Here is a 19,675-nt window from a genome sequence, read left to right as displayed (position 1 = left end):
CCCTGTCTTTTTAAAAAGCACATGGAGGAAAGATTAAGCCAGCGGCCTCTCTTTTGCAAGAGGTCACTTTTATTTTATTTTCCCCATGTTTTAAGACCTGGGGTTTTAATTGGGGTTTTATTATTCATCAAATTTTAGGATGCTGTGTTTGAAAATGTTTGCATTTTGTATTGTTAAGAGACTTTGGTAATGGGATGGTCTACAGAGGCTTTCAATAAATAAATATATTTTACCAAGGCGAGACAATATTACATAGATGTCGTCTCCAGCAGCGAGTCCAATCTGCCCGCAAGGTGGCCAGGACCAGTGTCTTTAGAAAAGGTTGGTGTGGCATTTAAATAGAAATAACTAACCAAGACACTGGGAGAATTGGTAAAGCAGCTTAGCTTGCAATGCCTCTGCATCATGTCTGCGTTACGGCTTGTGCCTCACAACCCGCCATAATAAAATGTTACACCAGTGAAAATGGCTCACCCAAACTCTCCACTCTACGTGTGGAATTCACTCCCCAAAGAGGTCCGCCTGGCACCGTCGTTACTGGTTTTTCGGCGCCAGGTAAAGACCTTTTTATTTAAACATCATTTTAATTGTTAAAACATATGATCTGGCCAGGGCAACTTCTTCTTCCTTCTCTTTTCTCCTCCTATATTCTTTATTTACTTATTTTATACTGATAATTTTAATTTTATATTATTATGTTTGTAACTCAGTGTATTTTTGGTATTTTTGTATTTAATGGTAATTTATTATGTTCTATTGTATTTCAATGTATTTTATTGTGTTGTAAGCCGCCCCGAGGCTTCGGCAAGGGGCGGCATAGAAATGTTATAATAATAATAATAATAATAACATGTGGGTCAGCTGAGATGAAGTAGAACAGCTCCTTTTGTGACTTTTTTCCTGCTTCAGTGCCAGGAACAGCGAACAGCCTCTGTGATGGCGTCCCAGAATCCATTTTGTATCCCCCACAATGCCCCTAGCATCATGCTAGGGCATCATGGGAGGAAATGGTGCTGTGCGTGCCTGCGAAACGCACACACACTTTACGAAGAGTATTTGGTGATCTGGTTTTCTTTGGTGGTGGGGAAAGGGAAACATGGACTCTAAAAAAAGAAAATTCTCAGCAAGTTTTGCAGGAAACTACCCCTGAAACATTTTGGCCCTGCTCAATCTTGCAACGCACTCACCGGCCACCAGAGGGCAGCGTGTGCCGCTCGGCACAAAACCTGCATTAACAGCATTCTGCCTCTCTGAATTCACCGCCGTTTACTTCGAATTTCTCCTTTGCATCAGTCCCCAACCTCTTGTGTAATTTTGCTGCAGCGTTGCAAAACACCCCTGTCATTTTTCCAGGATGGAACAATCTCCCAGAAGGTTCTGCCCAGCTCCCATCTGTGGCCTTTGGTTTAATTCATCGGCAAAGCCCCATATCCTATTTTCATTCCCATAAGAATCGGGACATGGCAGCTCAAAAAGAGATCCTGAACTCTGTGGGTTAGCGACTATCACATCTTGGCCCCAAATCTGGCTCTCCAAAGAGTGCTATTGCAGCGATAACCAAATTGCCTAGTATATTATTTTATATTGTTATTTTTTGCATTTTAACTTAATGTTTGTATTTTACAAACATTTTAATTTAATGTTATAATTTAATGTTTGTATTTTTTAACTTAATGTTGTAAGCCGCCCCAAGGCTCCGGCGAATGGGGCGGCATAAAAATGTTTTAATAAATAAATAAATATATCTTAGCATTATATACTTTGTCGAACCCACGCTTCAGTGCTCTAAGATATAATCTTGGCTTGATTTCACCCGCATGAAATTTCATTTATTTATTTTAAAATTTGTATGCTGCCCACTGATCCAGGTGGGATTTCACAGAGATGGATTCTCTGCCATATTCCGCTGCAGAGATCAAATACTGTGGGCCCACTAAAGATAATTCAGGCTCCAGAATGTCCCCTTCCTCTTGCACCTTAGCATCATAGAATAGCAGTGTGAGGAGCAGCCAAGAATGCCAGCAGGTCCAGCCCCCTGCTCAGCACACGACTCCCAGTTTCGCCATCCCTCTCTGATGGCTGTCCTGCCGCATCTGGGGTGCCTCGAGTGTGGGAGAACCCGCCACCTCCCCTGGGTTCCTTGTCTGCTGCTCCAGCCGTCAGGACATTTCCCCTGAAATCCAGCCAGAATCTGGCTTCCTGCAACGCGAGCCCGTCATTCCATGTCCTGCACGCTGGAATAACTGGGAAGAGATCCCGTCCTTCCTCTTTGTGACAGTCCTTCAAGGACTTCTAAAGCCTCTCCGCAGTCTCCTCTTCTCGAGACTAAACATGCCCGGTTCTTTCCATCTCTCCTCACAGGGCTCTGCCTCCAGTCCCTTCGATGAGGAGAGACACTGATCAGGCCTGTGTGTGAATCAGCGGCAAAGAACGTTGCTACTTTTTGTGGTCAATGATGGACGGGATGGAATTTAACCTGTCAAAGAGGTGGCGGCATTTAATTTCATGCCCTTCGAACTTTTAGGGCTTCAGAAAGGGAGTCCGATTGAACAGGAAGAAATATACCTGCGTTGAGATTCTAGTTTTCATCAGATCTGGGCCTTGATCAAGAAATGGGTTTGGAGACTAAACTTTTCGAAGCCCCTCTTTGAGTTATTTGTGCTGCTTGGGTGCACACAAGACTGCATGGGCAATCCAGGGACATCCAAATGATGGGTTGCCGCCTTTAATTTGTTGAACTAGTCTATTAATCAACTGCGGCTCTAACTTATTAATCAAGACCTGGGCCAACGTTATTCAAGCTGCATCCTATCTCACTGCACCCTTGTTAATTTGCCCTTCGTCAAGCTACTTCGGCCGGGTCATCAGACGACTACAAGATGCCCAGAGGTCACGCTCTGTTCACTTACTCATGAGCAAATCCAGCAGGGCTTTCTGATCATTAGGCCTGAGTGCAGCGGAAAAGAGGCTGCAGCCTTCCAGATGTGGTTGGCCCTTAGTCCCGGCAGCCCCACCTAGTTTTCAGGACGATGGGCACTGAGGTCCCACGTTTGGAGGTTTTGTTATTCAGCTTATTCAAAGCATCCCTTCTATTTTTCCAATAGCTCTGTAATTCCCCAATGCATATTCTCCAGCGCATCTCTTTCTGCTACAGGGCTAAACACATCTGTGCTTGAAGCGGGTGGACTGGCGAGGGCCGGGGGAGCTGTTTGCAGCTAGCTTCCTTCCCCTCCCACTCTTTCCGAGCACTCTCTCCAGCCAGTAGCATGCGCAGAGTGCATCCCACCCCTTTCCCCTGGAGTTTTGGAAGCACACAGCCAAGAAGCCGCGGAGGGATGGAGTCAGTCCAAGCTGGGGGGAAGGTGGGCTCCACGGCCAGAATGGGCACAGTGTTTTCAGTCCAGAGCCAGTGGCGAGGTGGCCGATCCACGTAACTGGAGGGCAAGGACTGCAAACAGCAAAGCACAGCTCTGCCTCCTTGGCTCTTGCATCAGGCGGAGCAAAGCCGGTCCTTCAAGCAGCTGCTTTTGGCTGGCCAGGCAGGGCAGCGAAATCCGCTTTTTAAGGGACAGCAAAGGGGAGGGAAGGGTCCCAAGGCCTGCATCCTCTCCGTTGCATCAGATTGCCAGAACGTTTTGTTTATTTTATTTTTTATTTAAAATATGTATATTCTGTCCTAATCGCAAAAAAGCCTCAGGACGGCCGTCGTGGCTTTTGGCCTTCCTCTGCTTCTTTCTGCCTGGGCTTTTTCTGAAACCAGATCATAGAATCCTAGAATAGTAGAGTTGGAAGGGGCCATGAAGGCCATCCGGTCCACCCCCTGCTGTTGCAGGACACCAGTTCGCACCACCCCACTCAGAGGGCTGCCCAGTTTCTCCTTGAATGTCTCCAGTGTGGGAGAGCCCCCCTCCTCTCCAGGCAGCTGGCCCCACTGTCATGTTGCTCTGGCAGTGAGGATGCCCAGCCTGATGCCCAGCCTGAACCTGGGTTGTCACAACTTGAGTTGATTACTCCGTGTCCTACGCTCTGGCATCAGCAAGCAGAGATCCTGACCTCCTTCCTCTCTCTGCTTTTACAAATAAAGCTTCCGCTGTGGGCAAGTAGAGAAATGAAATCAACAAAACACGCCTGCCAGGACCAGTCCTTGAGAAACATTCACACTCACGGACTTTAGGGCATGCATGACCTGACCTTCACTGCTTTCCCATGATGGATCCTCAGGCCAAAACCACTCTTGGGAACTACTCCAGAAGCTCCAGTCCTCTGCAGCAGGGTCTTATGGTGCAAACCTCATTCATGTCCCACCCCCTTCTCCGGCTCAGACATCTTTCCCCCCGAACCTTTTATTCCAGCGATATTTTGATAAGTTTTAATATTGTTTTTTTTCTGTGTTTTTAATTGCAGCCAGTGTGGGCCGGGGATTTTATTTATGTTATATCTTATTTTATGTTGTAAGCCGTCCTGAGGCTTTTTGCGAATGAGGACTGCATAGACATATTTTAAATAAATAAATAAACCTAAAAAGCCATAGGACAAGGGGGGGGGGGGCAAAACCTTAGACCTGTGAACCCAAAGCAGCCCCCCAAGGCAGAGCAACTGTGGGCTAAAAGCTTTTACTTTACTGGGTTATTTCTTTTAGAAGTTCCTCAATATACAAAGATGCCATGAAGTTTGATAAAAAAAATCATGGATTGGAATAATAAAGGATAACAAGTTTAATAACAGCAGCGAGATTAATTATAGCTAAGAACAGCTAAGCATCATAGAACACCACCTGGTAAGCCTGGGGCAGTTCGTTAATTTTAAGTCCAAAGAAACTGCTATTTTCTCTTAATTTACACAGCTATCCATTGAATTATAGACTTTCCTCTATCCCAATGCCAGCTCTATCCCAAGTTTTGGAGAGCCCTTGGACAAGACACCCTGAATAAATTCCCTCCCTGCGTCTTCCTCATCAAAGTTGTCAGAACCTTAAGATTGTTCCATTGATTTATTTACAATTTTTCTCCAAAGTCTCCACCTCTCCACAGTATAGGATCTTAGCTGGTTCCCAGTTCCTGAACTTCCTTGGGCTCAGAGCAGTACTAATTTGACACAGCCATATAAAACCAATTATAGTGTATGGAAATGAAACGAAATCCTTTTGTGGCTAAGGGCCATTCACACGCTCAAGAAAAACGTTGATCTTAAAGCAAATCTATTGACTGAGGTTCCATCCTCTCTTGTAGCAAGAAGAACTTCCACAGCTGATCTTGAAGATAGGAATCCACCAGATTCACCACCTATGCTTATTGGTACCATATTTAGCCATGAGGATGTTTTAAGCTCTCTGGTTGGTCATGCTGCAGTGGTCAAGGCCCACACCGTCCTGGATTCATGGGAGAAATTAAACTTGAGGAAACTGTCCTAGGCTCCATTAGGACATGCCTAACTGCTGGAGACTTTGGCTTCTTCAGCCTTTGGGCTCTATCTAGTTCAGCCAAAATGTTTGTGACCTGTTTAATCGATCATCCACCCTCTTTTTGCTTTGGAATTGTGGTGTCGGAGACGATTCCTGAGAGTCCCTTGGACTGCAGAGAGATCAACTCAGTCAATCCCAATGGAAATCAACCCTGACCGCTCTTTAGAAGGACAGGGACTGAAGATGAAACTCAAAGACTTTGGACACCTAATGAGAAGGAAGGACTCATGGGAAAAGACCCTGATGCTGGGAACGATTGACGGCAAAAGGAGAAGGGGACGGCAGAGGTTGCGGTGGCTGGATGGGGTCACTGGGGCAGTGGGTGTGGGTTTGGGTGGACTCCGGAGATGGGGGAGGACAGGAGAGCCTGGAGGAATGTTGTCCATGGGGTTGCAAAGGATCAGGCACAACTTTGCGACTGAACGACAAGGACGACAACACCCTCTTTTAAAAGGGTTTTCTAATTCAGCGAATTACCAGCAGTGCGGAAGAATGCTAATTTTGCTTATTGGCTTTGGCATTGTCCATTTGTAGCTTTTTTTTGGGTGATTACATGGGTACAGAAAACCTCTAACATTTCCTGAAGTACATGCCTTGATGTGCTTTGTGGATGCAATCGAACAGAAAGGAAAAAGATTCTCTGAGAATCAATTTCCCCTTCCACTTGACAGCAAATCGTCTGATATCGGGCACGCTGGAAACATGGATGCCGCATTCCTGCCACGTGATGGATGGATGCCAGTGCTGTCCGTCTCTGAAGCGGGTGGATCCGTATGCAGCTTCTTGACAGCTCTCCCTGGAAACACCCTGCCTTGCCACAAAACCTGTTCAGCTCCCATAAAGGACCGTACGGTATTGGCTTTTCATTTTGATCTGCCAAGGTGGAGGGAAAGAAATGAGCTCACAACTTTCAACTAGAGAACTGCCCTTTGTAAAGAGGACACCCTGCCCAGTCGGGCTCACCTCCATGCCCTGGGCATGATTTTGAAGTCAAAAGGGAACCAATGCTGGACATCAAGCGAATGCCAGAACATTCTCAGAGAGAGAGCTGTATGCAGCCTGGCTTGAGCGTATGCCTTCTCAAGTCTGGGGTTAAGGTGTTCCCTGTCCTTCGGATTCCAGTTCATCAGTATGTAAAAAGGTGGACCCTCACCTTCTCCAGGTGCGTACACAAAACTCCCCGAGGCTCAGACAGTCATAATCAATCTCCATTCCTTTGCCCATGATGTCACACCGTTTTTTTCCAGATGCTTCACTGACTCCCCGCCGGCTTTGCTGAAGAATTGGGAAGTGTGTGGGAAGCACCATCCCGAGTTGCGGTTACTCACTGGGGATCCCGCGGGTGACGTTCCAAGTCTCGCCTCACGTGCTTTTGCACCAGCCGCCAATGGGCGCTCCTTCCTCCGAGGCCGTCGAAGAAAGATAGCACAATCTCATCTGTCCCTGTTCACCGGAACCTGTTGGATACACCCATAAGAATGGCATGGAGCTTAACAGGTCTGGCACCCTCGAGATGAAAAGGTATGAGCGTACAGACGAGCAAGAAATGGAATTTGAGCGTGGGCATCTGGCATGTGCCGGTGTCTGCATTCCCGAAAGCCCAAGTCATCCGAAGGTCTTAGGGCGCTGCTTGGTTGGAAGGGGATAAATTCCCAAGTGGCTTTCCACTGTTACCGTGGCAGGAAGGAATAGATGTGGTAACACAACACGTCATCTGCATCTTGTTGCATGTTGCCACACCCAACGGTTGTCAGACTTCAGCCTGAGGGCCAAATTTGATTTCGGAAATGCTCTTGGGGCCACATGCTGCAGTGGGCAGGCTGGGGGCCGGCTGGATGGGGCCCAAAGAGCCAAGGTATTTTAGCTGGACTCTCTTACTGCTGGGTGACATAACTTCAGGGGAAGCAGTTCTACCTTTCAGAACAGGACAGAGAAAACTCGCACAGAAGCCAGGAAGCTGCCAACGGGGCAGAGTAAAAGGGGACCAGGCCACTGGAAGACCCCAAAGGGCAGACCGGGACCCCAATCAAATCGGCTCTGAGGTCTCCCCACTCCCTGTCATATAGGGGGGAAGAAGTGGAAAGCTTTGCTAGCTGACATGTTCTTTTGCTTGCTTGTTGGCTCCCAATTCTGGCTGCTTCGCCCTTTGTAAGAAGGGTGCCCTAAACCCAAGAAAATGTGTCCCCTTCACTGACCAGGGTGTTTTTATCACCAAAAAAGAAAATGCATAACCCACACACACATTATCACCAGCCAAAAGAGAGCATAAATCTGCAGGAAAAGCACATTGGATAATTTATACATGCAGAGCTGTAAAGTCAGAAATCTTTGGCAGAGTTTAAGCAGAAATACAAAATCTCCCCATCAACTCTGGCCAGATAACCTTTATTGTAAGCCGTCCCAAGATGCTAGTGGGGGATGGGGTGGAAAAGCTTTTAATAAACAACTCATAAATACATAAATAACTTGGAGTTGAGAAGCAACTCCAAGGTCTCCATCTCCTTTCTGGCCACTCCTGAACAGAACAGTCCTTCCAAAGAGGACAAATGGTCACCCTGCTCACTGCCTCTTCAGGGATTAGGTAAAAGGGTTCTACCGCAAAGACCGGATTTCAGAAGACCCCACACCCCTTTAAATAAAGCTGCCAGATTTCCTTGCCTCAATAGGCAGACTCACTAACTTGGGGAGATGGAAAGTTGAAGGCAGATTTGAAAAATGATTACCCCGAAGGAAAAGGGAACGAAATTTTCCTTCCCATGTGAAAAGGAACCATTTCCAATTTAATGCTTACAGTGCCAGCTGAAAATGTGAGCAGAATACTCTGTAGCTCTTTGCCCATTGCTCCAACAGGGTGATTCTGACATGCATATTCCAAAGTTATGCATTTTTTGTGAATTAAATCATGTTTTTTTATTTATTTATTTATTTATTAAATCATGTTTGAATGCCTTTTTCAAACATGCTCATTTTTTTCACGTGCATGTATCACATGTATGCAGAGATTAAATTCCAGGAGGTGCACGGATACAGAGTCACCACTGTCCAGCCACTTAACCCCAACCTAGCTGCACCACATCAGAAACATAAAACTGGGAAGAGAACACAAGAGCCAGTGTGATTTAGCGGTTAGCTGCCACGCCGCTTGGGAGACTGGGTTTCCTATGCCCCACTTGGCCATGAAGCCTCCCACACACAGCAAATTTCTCCCTCAACTCTGGTTCCATCGACTGAAATACAAGACATTCACTGAATGAATCGCTCAAGACAATTTCTCTCTGCAAAATTTCCTCTAACTAGCAAACGGTCCCTCTTGCAAACACACACCCCACAGTCATTCTCCAATGCAGTAACAATTTCTGTTTTTTTAAATGGACCTTTTGGCACGAGATCACACATTTCCCTAGAATTACCCCAAATCCCCATGAAATATGCCCTGCTATCATAAAGACGGCCAACATTCTTTTCTTGTCTTCTGGGATATGTTAGACACGCCTGATTTCTCCACAGAATGGAGGTATGTGTGTGGAGGTGCCTTTCTGTACAGGGAAGAATCTTTCCAGTAATTCTTGTCTGGTTACATGCTCCGCATGACACTGTTATCTCTCTGTGAGGCCCAAGGAGTAGTCATACTCTTGCAAAACACCTTCCCACTTGTTTTACTTTAGCAACCTGATCGACCAAACCAGGCTATTGAGTAATCTTGGCCTGGGACCGTCTAGCTGGGCATGTCGACTCTTTCATCCCACGGGCTAAATTCAATTTCAGAGAAACACTCAGGAGGTGTGTCTGGAGGGGCTGGGCTAAAAGCAAGTTTTCCAAAACTACACAAAAGCCAGGAAATCCCCCATTTGGTGGTTAGGGAATGAGGGCTGCTAGCTCTCATGTTTTGCACCTTGCATTACAGAAAACTCAGCAACACGGCCTTCTTTTTTCCATGCGGGTGGGCAAGGCGAGAAAAAGGAAAACCTCGGGCGATGGATGTTATCTGGAATAGCTGCAATATTTCTTGTACACTGCATGCAGTTTGCATGCATTTGAACTTTGCCTTCATGAACTGATCCTTTTAACTGACCCTCTTCAGTTCAGCCGGTTGCTTTTTCTCCCCATAGCTCCTCCCTGTGAAGATACACACACATTATATACTGTATTTTTGTATGTTTAATTTAATATTTATATTTTTGATTTATATTATAATTATTTTAACTTAGTGTTGTAAGCCGCCCCGAGGCTTCGGCGAATGGGGCGGCATACAAATGTTTTAATAAATAAACAAACAAACAAACAATTTCTGCAAGGTTTGGGGTTCCCCTGAACTTTTTGTTCCCCCTCTGCTTGGCCAAGGGGGCTGCCTTTTGGGGTACATGTCCACTGCAAGAACGACTGAGGCTTTGCTGGATGTTTAGTGCTGAAATACGTTTTTCTTTTAAAGACCCAGGTGTGATGTTTCCCTTGGTGCAGGACAAGTTCTGCCTCCATTCTGTGCTCCTACCCCGCAAAGATGGGGGTGGAGGGTTGTCTACACCAATTCTTTTCTCGATTCTTCCCATCCTCCTTAATTTGCCACATGCTTCTTTCCATCCTCTGAATTCCCGCTCCCTTTCCAAGGCCACCCTGACAACCAAGCTTCGATCTGGCTTAAAACAGCCATTTCAGCTACTGGAAAAATGTGACCGGACACATCCCACTGGCTCTTAGGGCATGGTGAAAAACCCCGCAGAAATGACCCTATGTAAAAGGGTACCCCGCATTATTCACTGGATGCTTTTCCAGCAACACAGTGTGGTTGAGGGGTAGGGAAACTTTCAGCCTGGCGGCCCAGTTCGATTTTGGCGAAACGCGAGACACACGTTCTGGTGGTGGGTTAGCGCCGAGGCAGATACAGCAGAGCCAGACTGCGGAAGAAGCACCGTCATAATTCAGCTTCAAGTTGCTTCTGGAGGTAAATATGCTTAAGAAGCTTTCGAACTTCTGAGGGTGGGAAAAAAAAAAAGAATTGCTCAGGAGCCAAAAATCCACCAAACAATCTGCAGTCAGGAATGGAGGACCTGGACCCAAAGACTCAACCCCAGGTCCTGAAATCCCCCACCCCTGCTGCGGACCGGGCTGGTCCAGGCAGCCAGGATGCCAACTTGGTTTAAAGCAGGGGTGTCCAAACTTTTGGCTTTTCTGGGCCACATCGGAAGAAGAAAAATTGTCTCAGGGCGCAGATTAAATACACAAATACTAACGACAGCTGATGAGCAAAAAAAAAAATCTGTGGATGATTATGGTGGTATCCCTTGTTTGCAACAGTAGGTTGAAATATGATGGAAAATAGCTGCGCTTCACCTACCAAGTCACCTTGAGCACATGTGATGCCCGATGGGCTCGATACATAATTAATAAACTAATAAATAAACAATAAATAAAATAAATAATTCGACTTCCTGCGCTTGGGAGATAGCACATTGGAAGCCACCCACCCTGCCTTTAAACTGAAGCTATGCCTGTGTACAAATAGCACACGCACGTTTATTTGACGTGGCATTACAACACAACGTTGTTGTCTACAAGGTGCGCACTCGAGAACTGAGCCATGAAGTTAGCGAAAAATTGCAATATAATCTCATAATGTTTTAAGTAAGTTTACGATTTCGTGCTGGGCCACATTCATAGCCATCCTGGGCTGTCGGTTGGACACCCCTGCTTTAAGGGGTGTTCTTTTTAAACTTTGGTGGTGGGGGTGGTGTACAGCTTTGCCTTGCACTCACTAAAAATAAAAAAGGAGAGGAGGAAACTTGAAAAACAACATGAATCACATAGGAGAATGAGGACATTCAGGAAAAACAGTACACAGTTCATAGGCTTCATTCCATCCCAAATGTTGAAGATGTTTTTAAAAAGGCTACTCTAACAAGGTTTGCATAAACATCGGTGTGTATATTCTGCCAACACACCCATTTTTGTACGCAATGTAGCCCAAGTTACATGTTTTTTTAAGTGCTTGCTGAAGGCTGTACAGCTTCAAAAATTATTTTAATAAGCAAGGGAGTGTTTGTATCCATGTCATGATTGGAGAACTCCACAGCAAGAAATGCACATTTAGAAAGATAACTGGACTCCAATTCATGTAATGCTTAAGATGGGCAGTTGTCCCTTTTTATGGAGGTCTGACCTCCGAAGTGCCGTTCTGTCCAGTTCTGGTGTGAAGATAAAACACCATAAAAATTGTTGCCCTTCCCCAGTTAGTACCTGAACAACAGACTGGAAAATTGGGCGCGTGGGTCGCATAGTCACAGCCGTCCACTCCAGTTGGATGCCCTTTTTTTAAATTAAAACTCCAATAACCATTTCTCAATTTGGATCGAAATTAGCATATACAATCTGTCTTCCTTTGGAAACATAATTGCTCTTTTCCTGGCAATTCCTAAGTTGTTGTCCAGTCAAAAAGTCGTGCTGACTCTTTGTGACCCCATGGACAACATTCCTCCAGGTAATCCACAAGTAGCCACCCTATGTGAAACCGACGAACAAAAAAGCAGATTGCACCCCACGTTTAGTATGCAGCTGGGGAGCCCGTGCGGTGCATCGCACCGGGGAGACCCGGGTTCAAATCCATCCTCAGTCAGGAAGCACGCGGGTAACTCTCAGCCCAACCGACCTCACAGGGTGGCTTTGAGGGTCAAGCGGAGAAGGAGACGGTGTGACACCCGTGGGTGAGTGACTAAAGCGGAGTGCCTGAAAAAGGAGGAACATCCTGTTTACGTGTTCTAACCAAAAAAGACCATTCCCCCGCTTCGTGTACCCCGATGAGCAAGTGCCAGCGCTCCCCCCCCCCCCGCAGCTTCCACCGAGAGCATCGCCCTGGGAGTCTCCAGCCTTCGCCTGTTAACGCAGCGCAGCCCGGGGCGCTGCCCCCGGGGCTCGGGCTCCCCCGGCTCGCCTCGCGGGCGGCCCCTTCCCCGCCTCCGGAGCGGCTCTGCCGGCGACTCCCAGGCCGCAGAGATGCCGCGCCGGGCCCGGATGCTGCGCTTCGCCGGCGGCGGGACCCGGGGAAGCGCCGGGCGGACCGGGCGGGGGCGGCGCCTGGCCGGCGCTGGAAAGCGAAACCGGACACCGGCGAGCCCTGGTCCCCCCCGCGCCCTATATAACCCCGGCCCCGACCGATATAAGGGGGCCGGAGCCGCCCCTGGCCGGCTAGTCCTCCTCGCCGCCGCGTCCTGCAGGGTAGGTGGCCGCGCTCTCGCGCGAGGGGTGGGTGCCGCGTGTGCGCGTCGCGTGTGCGTGTGCAAGGAGGCGCTCGGGCTCGCCACGGGCACGCCTGGTCCTCGCCCGAAGGTAACGGAGCTGCAGGGCGCCCTCCTGGCTGGGCTTCGTAAAACAAAGCGGGGCCCCTGCCCGCCACCATTAATGGGGGAATGCGCGTCTCGAGGCGCGTTGGTTTGATAGGATCAGGAGCGACATAGGATCAGGAACGATCCTGGAGGATCCCGAGGCGGTGAGCTCGCCTCGCCGGGCTTGCCAGGGCGTGAGGCTGGGAAGACTCAAAGGGAGGCTGGTCTTTCATCCGAAGGATGCCTCCAATGGGCCCAATCTCAGCAGTGAGCAGGCGCAAATCAGCAAGGAAGCGGCACCCGTCCCTGCGGTTTGTACTTTGCCTGATCCCCATGGTCAGGTTCTGGGAGGTAGACTGCCTCTGAACACGGGTGATCCACTTAATGGCATGGGTACCAGTGAAGGCAACAGGAAAGGCTGAATCCACCCAGGCTGCCTTCTCGTTTTCTCCCTCTCCATTTCTTCCGGCTGGTCTCTCCCTCGGTTTCCTTTTTAGAAAAAAAAAAAAAGTCAGCATGAAAACCAATACGTATCGGCATTTGCATTTCTTCTAATATCTTGCTTCTTGGATGCCATTTCACTTAATGAGATGCATCCTTGTGAGTCATTTCTAGTGTATATTTTTGCATGCTTAGTTTTATAAGCACACCGAAGGAGAACTACATTTTGTGTTGGTCTGGGAAGGGAGCATTAGCTAGGTCTGCACTGACGTGCAAAAGAGCAGTTTTCCTCTGTCATCTCTAGCATCAAATTCCTTTTAAAAGCCTTCAAAATGACTGCCTGTCACCAGCTGGGCTGCTCCATTGCCTCTTCTTTCTCCAGCTGTTGCCAAACCGGCAACCATTGGCCTTAGGCTACCTAAAATGTTTCCATCTCAGCCAGCCGTGATGAACACTATACTTTTAAGAATGAGAATAGCCAGAGCTTGATTTTTACCTTTACCCTCCACATCTGCCTTTCCTCATCTGCCAACCGCATTAGAACGGTCTGCCTGAGAGGAGCGTCGTTCTTACTACTGATGTTCGCACATTGCTCTGGGAACCTTTTTGGTGGGCTAAAAAGGCTTTAAAGAAAATAACGTCTATTTATAGCCATGCAGATAGATGGCATTACAGTTACATCTTCCTTTTATTTCATCTTTTCCTTCTCCCCTCTGTTCACAGTGCCCAACCCCACAACGCAGGGATTCCCCATCGCCCCATCCCTGGACCGACTTCCCCCAAAAGGGCACGAGTTTCTCCCCACTGCTGCTGGGAAAGATGGCCTCGGAGGAGTGGACAGAGCTGGAAGCAGCCATTCAGAAAATCGTCTTCATCTTTCACAAATGTGCAGCCCAGGAAGGCAAGAAGGGCACACTGACCACCGGCGAATTCAAGGAGCTGGTGACCACGCATCTCCCAAACCTCATGAAGGTGGGCCTAGACTGGGGGGCAGAGGGGGAAAGAGGTTTCTAAGAACACGCAAAGCACCTGTGGATTTTTTTCTAACTAATATTTAAACAATATTTTAATAAAGTTTAATATTAACTATAGGTTTTAATTTGCAGCTGGAATGAATCGGGTTTTTAATTTGTATAATCTGTATTTTTATACTATGTTTGTTTATTTTATTTATTATTTATTTAGAACATTTCTATGCCGCCCCATTCGCAAAAAGCCTCGGGGCAGCTTACAAAACAAATATATAAACAACCATACAAATACCCTTAAAAATCTGGAGACATCTTGGCATAAATATAAAAACCAATAAATAAATACAATCTACAATTAACAATTAAAATAACTTTTAAATAAAAAGGTCTTGGCCTGGCACCGAAAAACAAATAATGACGGCGCCAGGCGGACCTCTCTGGGGAGCGTATTTATTTATGTAAGCCATCCCGAGGCGTTAAGCGATGGAACAGCATACAAAACCTCTAAATAAATAAATACCTGGGCACACTCCAGAAGATAATTACACATCCTAGTGAGGGTTCAATATTGGAGGACGGGGAGGACGGACCAGGGATAAGCAAAGTCTACCTTTTGCCACTCCTGTAGAAGACCAGCCTTGCGGGGTAGACCAAGAGGTCACATTCAAACCCTAGTATCCTGTTTCTAAGCGTGGTCAGCCCGCTCCCGAAAACAGTGGCCAGCTTATGTGACTTGCCCCAACCCCTCAACATTTGAGGTCGATCCCTCCTGTGTCAGGGGGTTTATCAGGGTAAACTTTCTGCTAGTCTCCCCTAACGTTTCTTTCCTCTTTACAGGACGTAGGGGATCTTGATGAGAAAATGAAGAGCTTGGATGTCAACAATGACGAGGAGCTGAAATTCGGGGAGTACTGGAGGCTCATGGGAGAGCTGGCCAAGGAAATCAAGAGAGAGCAGAAAGGGAAGAAGTGAAGGGTGTGCCTCTGTGTCCATGTGTGAGTGAGTGAAGGGGACAGACAAGAGGAGGGAGCAAAGTCTGACCATCAGTACGTAGGGGTGGGAGTGGGGAAGGAATATCCTGGGATATATAAACCCATGTGGCCAGCTGGAACGTCCAAATAAAAGCCTTTATCCTGAGCGGTTCTGCCCGTTATTTGCTCAGTAGACAAATTAGGAATGGGGGGGGTGTTGGAAAGCTGCTGAGGAATTCAGGAAATATTACTCCCCCCCCCCCACACACACACAACTTAAACAGCAGCTGGCCTAAGTCCATTCTGCTCAGGAGGGTGGAGTGATTCCAGAAGAGCATCTGTGCAAATCCTGCCCCCAGAATTGGTTACCTGGGCATGCTCTACCCCTGCAGTCGACAAGATGGGGCAACTGTACATAAGTGCATTTAAGGACCAGCCTCTCCCACTGCACAAGACGCCTGAGCATGCCAGCGCTGGTGCCTGCTGAACCCCAGCAAAGACATCCAGCCCCATGGACCGGTCTCTTCCCATTCAGGCTAAAACCCGGAGTGAATACACCCACGGACCTCGGAGACATGGTCCATGGCTGCACACGGAAAGCCTCTCTGCTCACTCGTGTGGCAGACGAATGCTGTCGGGCCGCCTGAACTACAGCGGCTTTCTGTCGCCCTCAACATGCCCCACCCTCCTGGAAGCGGGGGAAAGCACTGCCAGATTTCTCCAGGGGGAAGGAAACTTTTTCGATGGCCTCTCTGCACAGTGCTCACGCTGCAGAGAACAGCTTCTCTGTTTACCCAGCCTCCTCCATTTTGCTTTGATTTCACGGACCCTTCCAGGGAGTGACGGCCGCTGTTGGCTCAGCAACATGGCCGCCGCTTAGCATCTTCCACAGTGACCCGGATCTCGCGTTGTTCTAGGCGCATTATGGGGGGAAAGGGAAGCCGCCATAAATACCCTCCACCGAGAAAGTGCAAGTGAGAGTGATTATATTTAGGGAGAATTCTAAATACCTATTTAGGTATTTAAATACCTAAAATTCTTAAAATTTAGGTACTTAAGAATTCTTAAATACCTATTAAAATTCTAAAACACCCAAGCAAAGTTTTTTTCTGCTTGGGGGCAGGTTGGAGAAAGCAATATTCCAAGCCATGTCCGCTGAGAAATGTCATGCTTGTTCTGCTCACCAGTCCAGAATACTGACTGCATTTCTCGAATGCTCAACATTTGATACATGAAAATCGTGACTTTGCGAAGGCAGACAGGGGAAGGAGCACCCCTTTTACGCATTCCAGCCTTCGACAGCCCCCCAGGAATTATTTTTGAAGATCTGCACACCCTGGAAGTTCTCCTGAACTTCTGATTGCTCCTAAGCACAAGCTCCGGGCTGCGGAGTGCTCTTGGACAAGGCTCTGCTCCATCGCCTGTTCCCACAAAGAGTCAACCTTCCCACCGGCCGTTTTGGCTCCTCCTCTGGCCTTCAGCAGCTGCCTTAGCATGCCGAACTTGGATGCTAAACTGGCTGCTCACCCTCCCCCGGGAAAGCAGCCGCCCGAGAGCAAAAGACAAGAGTAGATGATTCGAGATTGTCTCCAGTTTGTGGAGGACTCTCCTCATCACCCCTGGCACCAGCTGCTTCTACCAACTTGCTGGAGCAGCAAGCGAAGAGCGAGTCTGCAGCCTGGCACTCTCCTTTCCTGGCCGCTGTTCTCCGGGCCAGGGCAAGAACCAAGTTGCAATGGGCAAGACCAAAAGCGAGTCCAGGGAACTCATGAGCTTTCACCTCCTGATGGGGTGCGGGGTGCGTATACTTCGCCTATACGGACAGCAGCACTGAAAGTTGGTGGAAGGAGATGAATCCATCCCTGGATGGGCAGTGCTGAACACATATTTTTTAAAAACAGGAAAAACAAAACAAAAAATAACCCTTATAACTATTTTTGACCTTGCCACAAATGAGTCAGCCCTTCACTGAGGAAGGAATGCTCACATCCACCCGTTTCTCCTTCCATCTTGCTTTTTGCTGTAGCTTTCCCCTCCCTTTCTCTTCCGAGTGCACAACCTTTTTCCAAAACAGGGAGGACCATTAGGTTCCAATTTGGATTAAAGCCATTTTTGCGACAACGGGGGCCAGGGGAAAGGAGACGACTGCAACCCAGCCCTGCTAAGCACATCCATCACCGGTTCTTGGATGCTTCCTAAGAGAACAACACTTCCTCAGGGAACAACACTTGCTGCACAAGCAGCATCCCAAAGGATTGCAGAGACAGAGAGAGAGAATGAGAATGCAACTTGAAGAGAACTTGTGATCCTTTTTGCTCAAGATACCTAACCTAGCTAGCATATTCTCAGCTTTTCATAGCACTGCTGCATATAGAAATGGAGCGAGTCAGAAGGGGTCTCCCGGACCATCTAGTCTGACCCCGGCTCCAGCTGGCTCTGCTCTCGACATGCCCACCATGAGGACGTCCAGCCTATCCTTGAACACCCGCACCGATGGGGCCTCACCCACCTCCCGGGGAAGCCCATTCCATGCCCTCGGGGTCCTGACTGTCAGGAAGTGCTTCCTGGCATCCAAATTGAACCTGGGTTCCCTGAGCTTGGCTCTGTTGAAGCGCATCCTGCCCTCCTCTGCAGGGGAGAACAGGCCATCTAGTCTGACCCTGGCTCCAGCCGGCTCCGCTCACGACATGCCCACCATGTGCATGTCCTGCCTATCCTTGAACACCCTCACCGACGGGGCCTCAGCCACCTCCTGGGGGAGCCCATTCCACGCCCTCAGAGTCCTAACCGTCAGGAAGTGCTTCCTGGCATGCCACCTCTTTTCCATCTCCAGATCCACTGGTCACCCCCTTTCCTCCTCTCCTTAGAAACCGAGGCGCCCCATGCTCGCCTCCAGCCTCTCCCCCACAGCTGCGAGGGGCTGAGGCGAAACAGAGCAGCCCCCCCTCCCTTGCCACAGCTTTTGCTTGTCGCACAGCAAAAGACAACCATTGCACTCTTCGCACTGTTGCAAAATTGGCGTCGGCCAGGTCATCCTGGGCGCAGGTGTGCGGACAGGTACCTCCTGAACCATGCAGCCGTTTTGGCCCAAACCTTCCCATGGTGACTCCGTTGAGTCAGGGATGGCTCTGTCCTTGGGAGCATTTCCAAATCTGTTCCACAGCTCACGGCCTCAGAAGATCACCCTCCTTTCTTCGGGAGGTTTCCCAGGTCCTGAGTAATGCATTCTCGCTCTCTCCCCCCCCCCCAGCCTCCCCCACCCCTGGTACCAGATAATGGCCTTGAACCAAGGTTACCTACTTGGGAACTTTCCTGGATCTTGCAGACAGTGTGGGTACCAAGAAACTCTTCCCCAGAACCCATCGTCCGGCAACTTCTGCTCCAGGTCGTTCCTTCAGAGTCTGGCCGGAAGAGAAAGCAGCAAAATTCACGCCACTGTCACGGTCTGTGCTGAAGAGCATGTCCTCATGCGCCCGCTCGGCCACGTCATGGCACACTCCAGCCACGGGAAGTCTGGGGGCCCAGGAGCCACAGCGATGTGTCCAGCAACTCACATGCACTGCCCGGCCTTCCCCCCCCCCCCCCCCCCAGACCCTTCAAAATCCCCCCCCCCCGAAAGCTGCACTTTCCTTTTTTCAAATGGAGCCTGCAGGAACCCTGCACCTTGTTTGGATGCAAATATTTATTTATTTATGTATTTATTTTGTATGCCGTCCCATCGCTTATAGCCTCGGGACGGCTCACACAAATAAACAACCATAGTGCAAAATACAATTAAAATTTGTGCTCATCAGGTCTGCCGGGAGCTCAGTGATGTGCCGAATGAGCCGCATGTCGCTTGCCCGCTTTTGCTTTCGAGGGCACCTTCCACGAACCCCTTTTTCTGGTCACTGTCGGACTTCAGTACCGGGAAGGATGCAGGCCGGGGTGGCAGGGTCAGAAACTGCCCCGGGGCACCCGGTCCGTGCTCCCAGCCGGCCTTCGTGGCCACGAGTGCTGGCCAGGGGGCGCTGTGGTACCTCGGCATTTTGTTGGAGATGTTTTCAGAGAGGTGCCAGGAAGGCTGGCTGCTCTGCATTTCTATTTCTATTATTTTTATTTCTATTATTTCTATTTCTTCCTATTCCTAGTTCTTTATTTTATTTTACTGGTTTAGTTTAGTTTAAAAATAAAATTATTTACTTATTAAAATGTATTAAAACCTATTTAATAAAATCTATAAAATTTATTACAATGAAAATAAAAAGACATTTATTAAAATTAAAATTTATTTTATGTTTATTTTTATGCTTGTTTGTGTTTTGTTTTGTTGTGTGGTTTTTATTTTATTTTATTATTTCAATACGGCCCATCAGCCAAAGCTCCCTTAGCAATTCACAACACAAACTTTCACCGCCTTACAGATGTGAGCTGCACTTGAAGATTTCGGTCTCCAGTTCATTTCCAAATCAGAGTTTACCTGTTTTCCTTTTCTTTTAAAGGATGGTGAGAAGCCATCAAAATGCAGGTTATTTTTAT

General features: G+C 48.2%; 1 protein-coding gene across 2 annotated transcripts; it reads left to right on the top strand.

Moving 5' to 3' along the window:
- Positions 1 to 12,552: 12,552 nt before the first annotated feature.
- Positions 12,553 to 15,323, top strand: S100A13 (S100 calcium binding protein A13). 2 transcript variants are annotated; one of them, XM_044448654.1, is made up of 3 exons: positions 12,553 to 12,667; positions 13,939 to 14,187; positions 15,024 to 15,323. In XM_044448654.1, exons 2-3 carry the CDS (start codon positions 14,035 to 14,037, stop codon positions 15,156 to 15,158), a joined length of 288 nt encoding a protein of 95 aa, XP_044304589.1. In that variant the 5' UTR covers positions 12,553 to 12,667; positions 13,939 to 14,034; the 3' UTR covers positions 15,159 to 15,323. The 2 variants fall into 2 exon arrangements, with proteins under 2 accessions (XP_044304589.1, XP_044304590.1); XM_044448655.1 differs by lacking the exon at positions 12,553 to 12,667 and adding an exon at positions 12,760 to 12,778.
- The last annotated feature ends 4,352 nt before the right edge of the window (positions 15,324 to 19,675 follow it).

Source organism: Varanus komodoensis, unplaced genomic scaffold, assembly GCF_004798865.1.
Source record: "Varanus komodoensis strain SLA01 unplaced genomic scaffold, ASM479886v1 scaffold55, whole genome shotgun sequence".
NCBI lineage: Eukaryota > Metazoa > Chordata > Lepidosauria > Squamata > Varanidae > Varanus > Varanus komodoensis.
The sequence above is the reverse complement of the archived record's forward strand: the minus strand, read 5'-3'. Positions and strand labels throughout refer to the sequence as shown.

Excerpts from the sequence above, each read along its gene's own strand:
- S100A13 (XM_044448654.1), top strand. The coding sequence starts at position 14,035 with ATGGCCTCGGAGGAGTGGACAGAGCTGGAAGCAGCCATTCAGAAAATC. Across the intron at positions 14,188-15,023 it reads ATCTCCCAAACCTCATGAAG|GACGTAGGGGATCTTGATGA; the intron begins GTGGGCCTAGAC and ends TCCTCTTTACAG.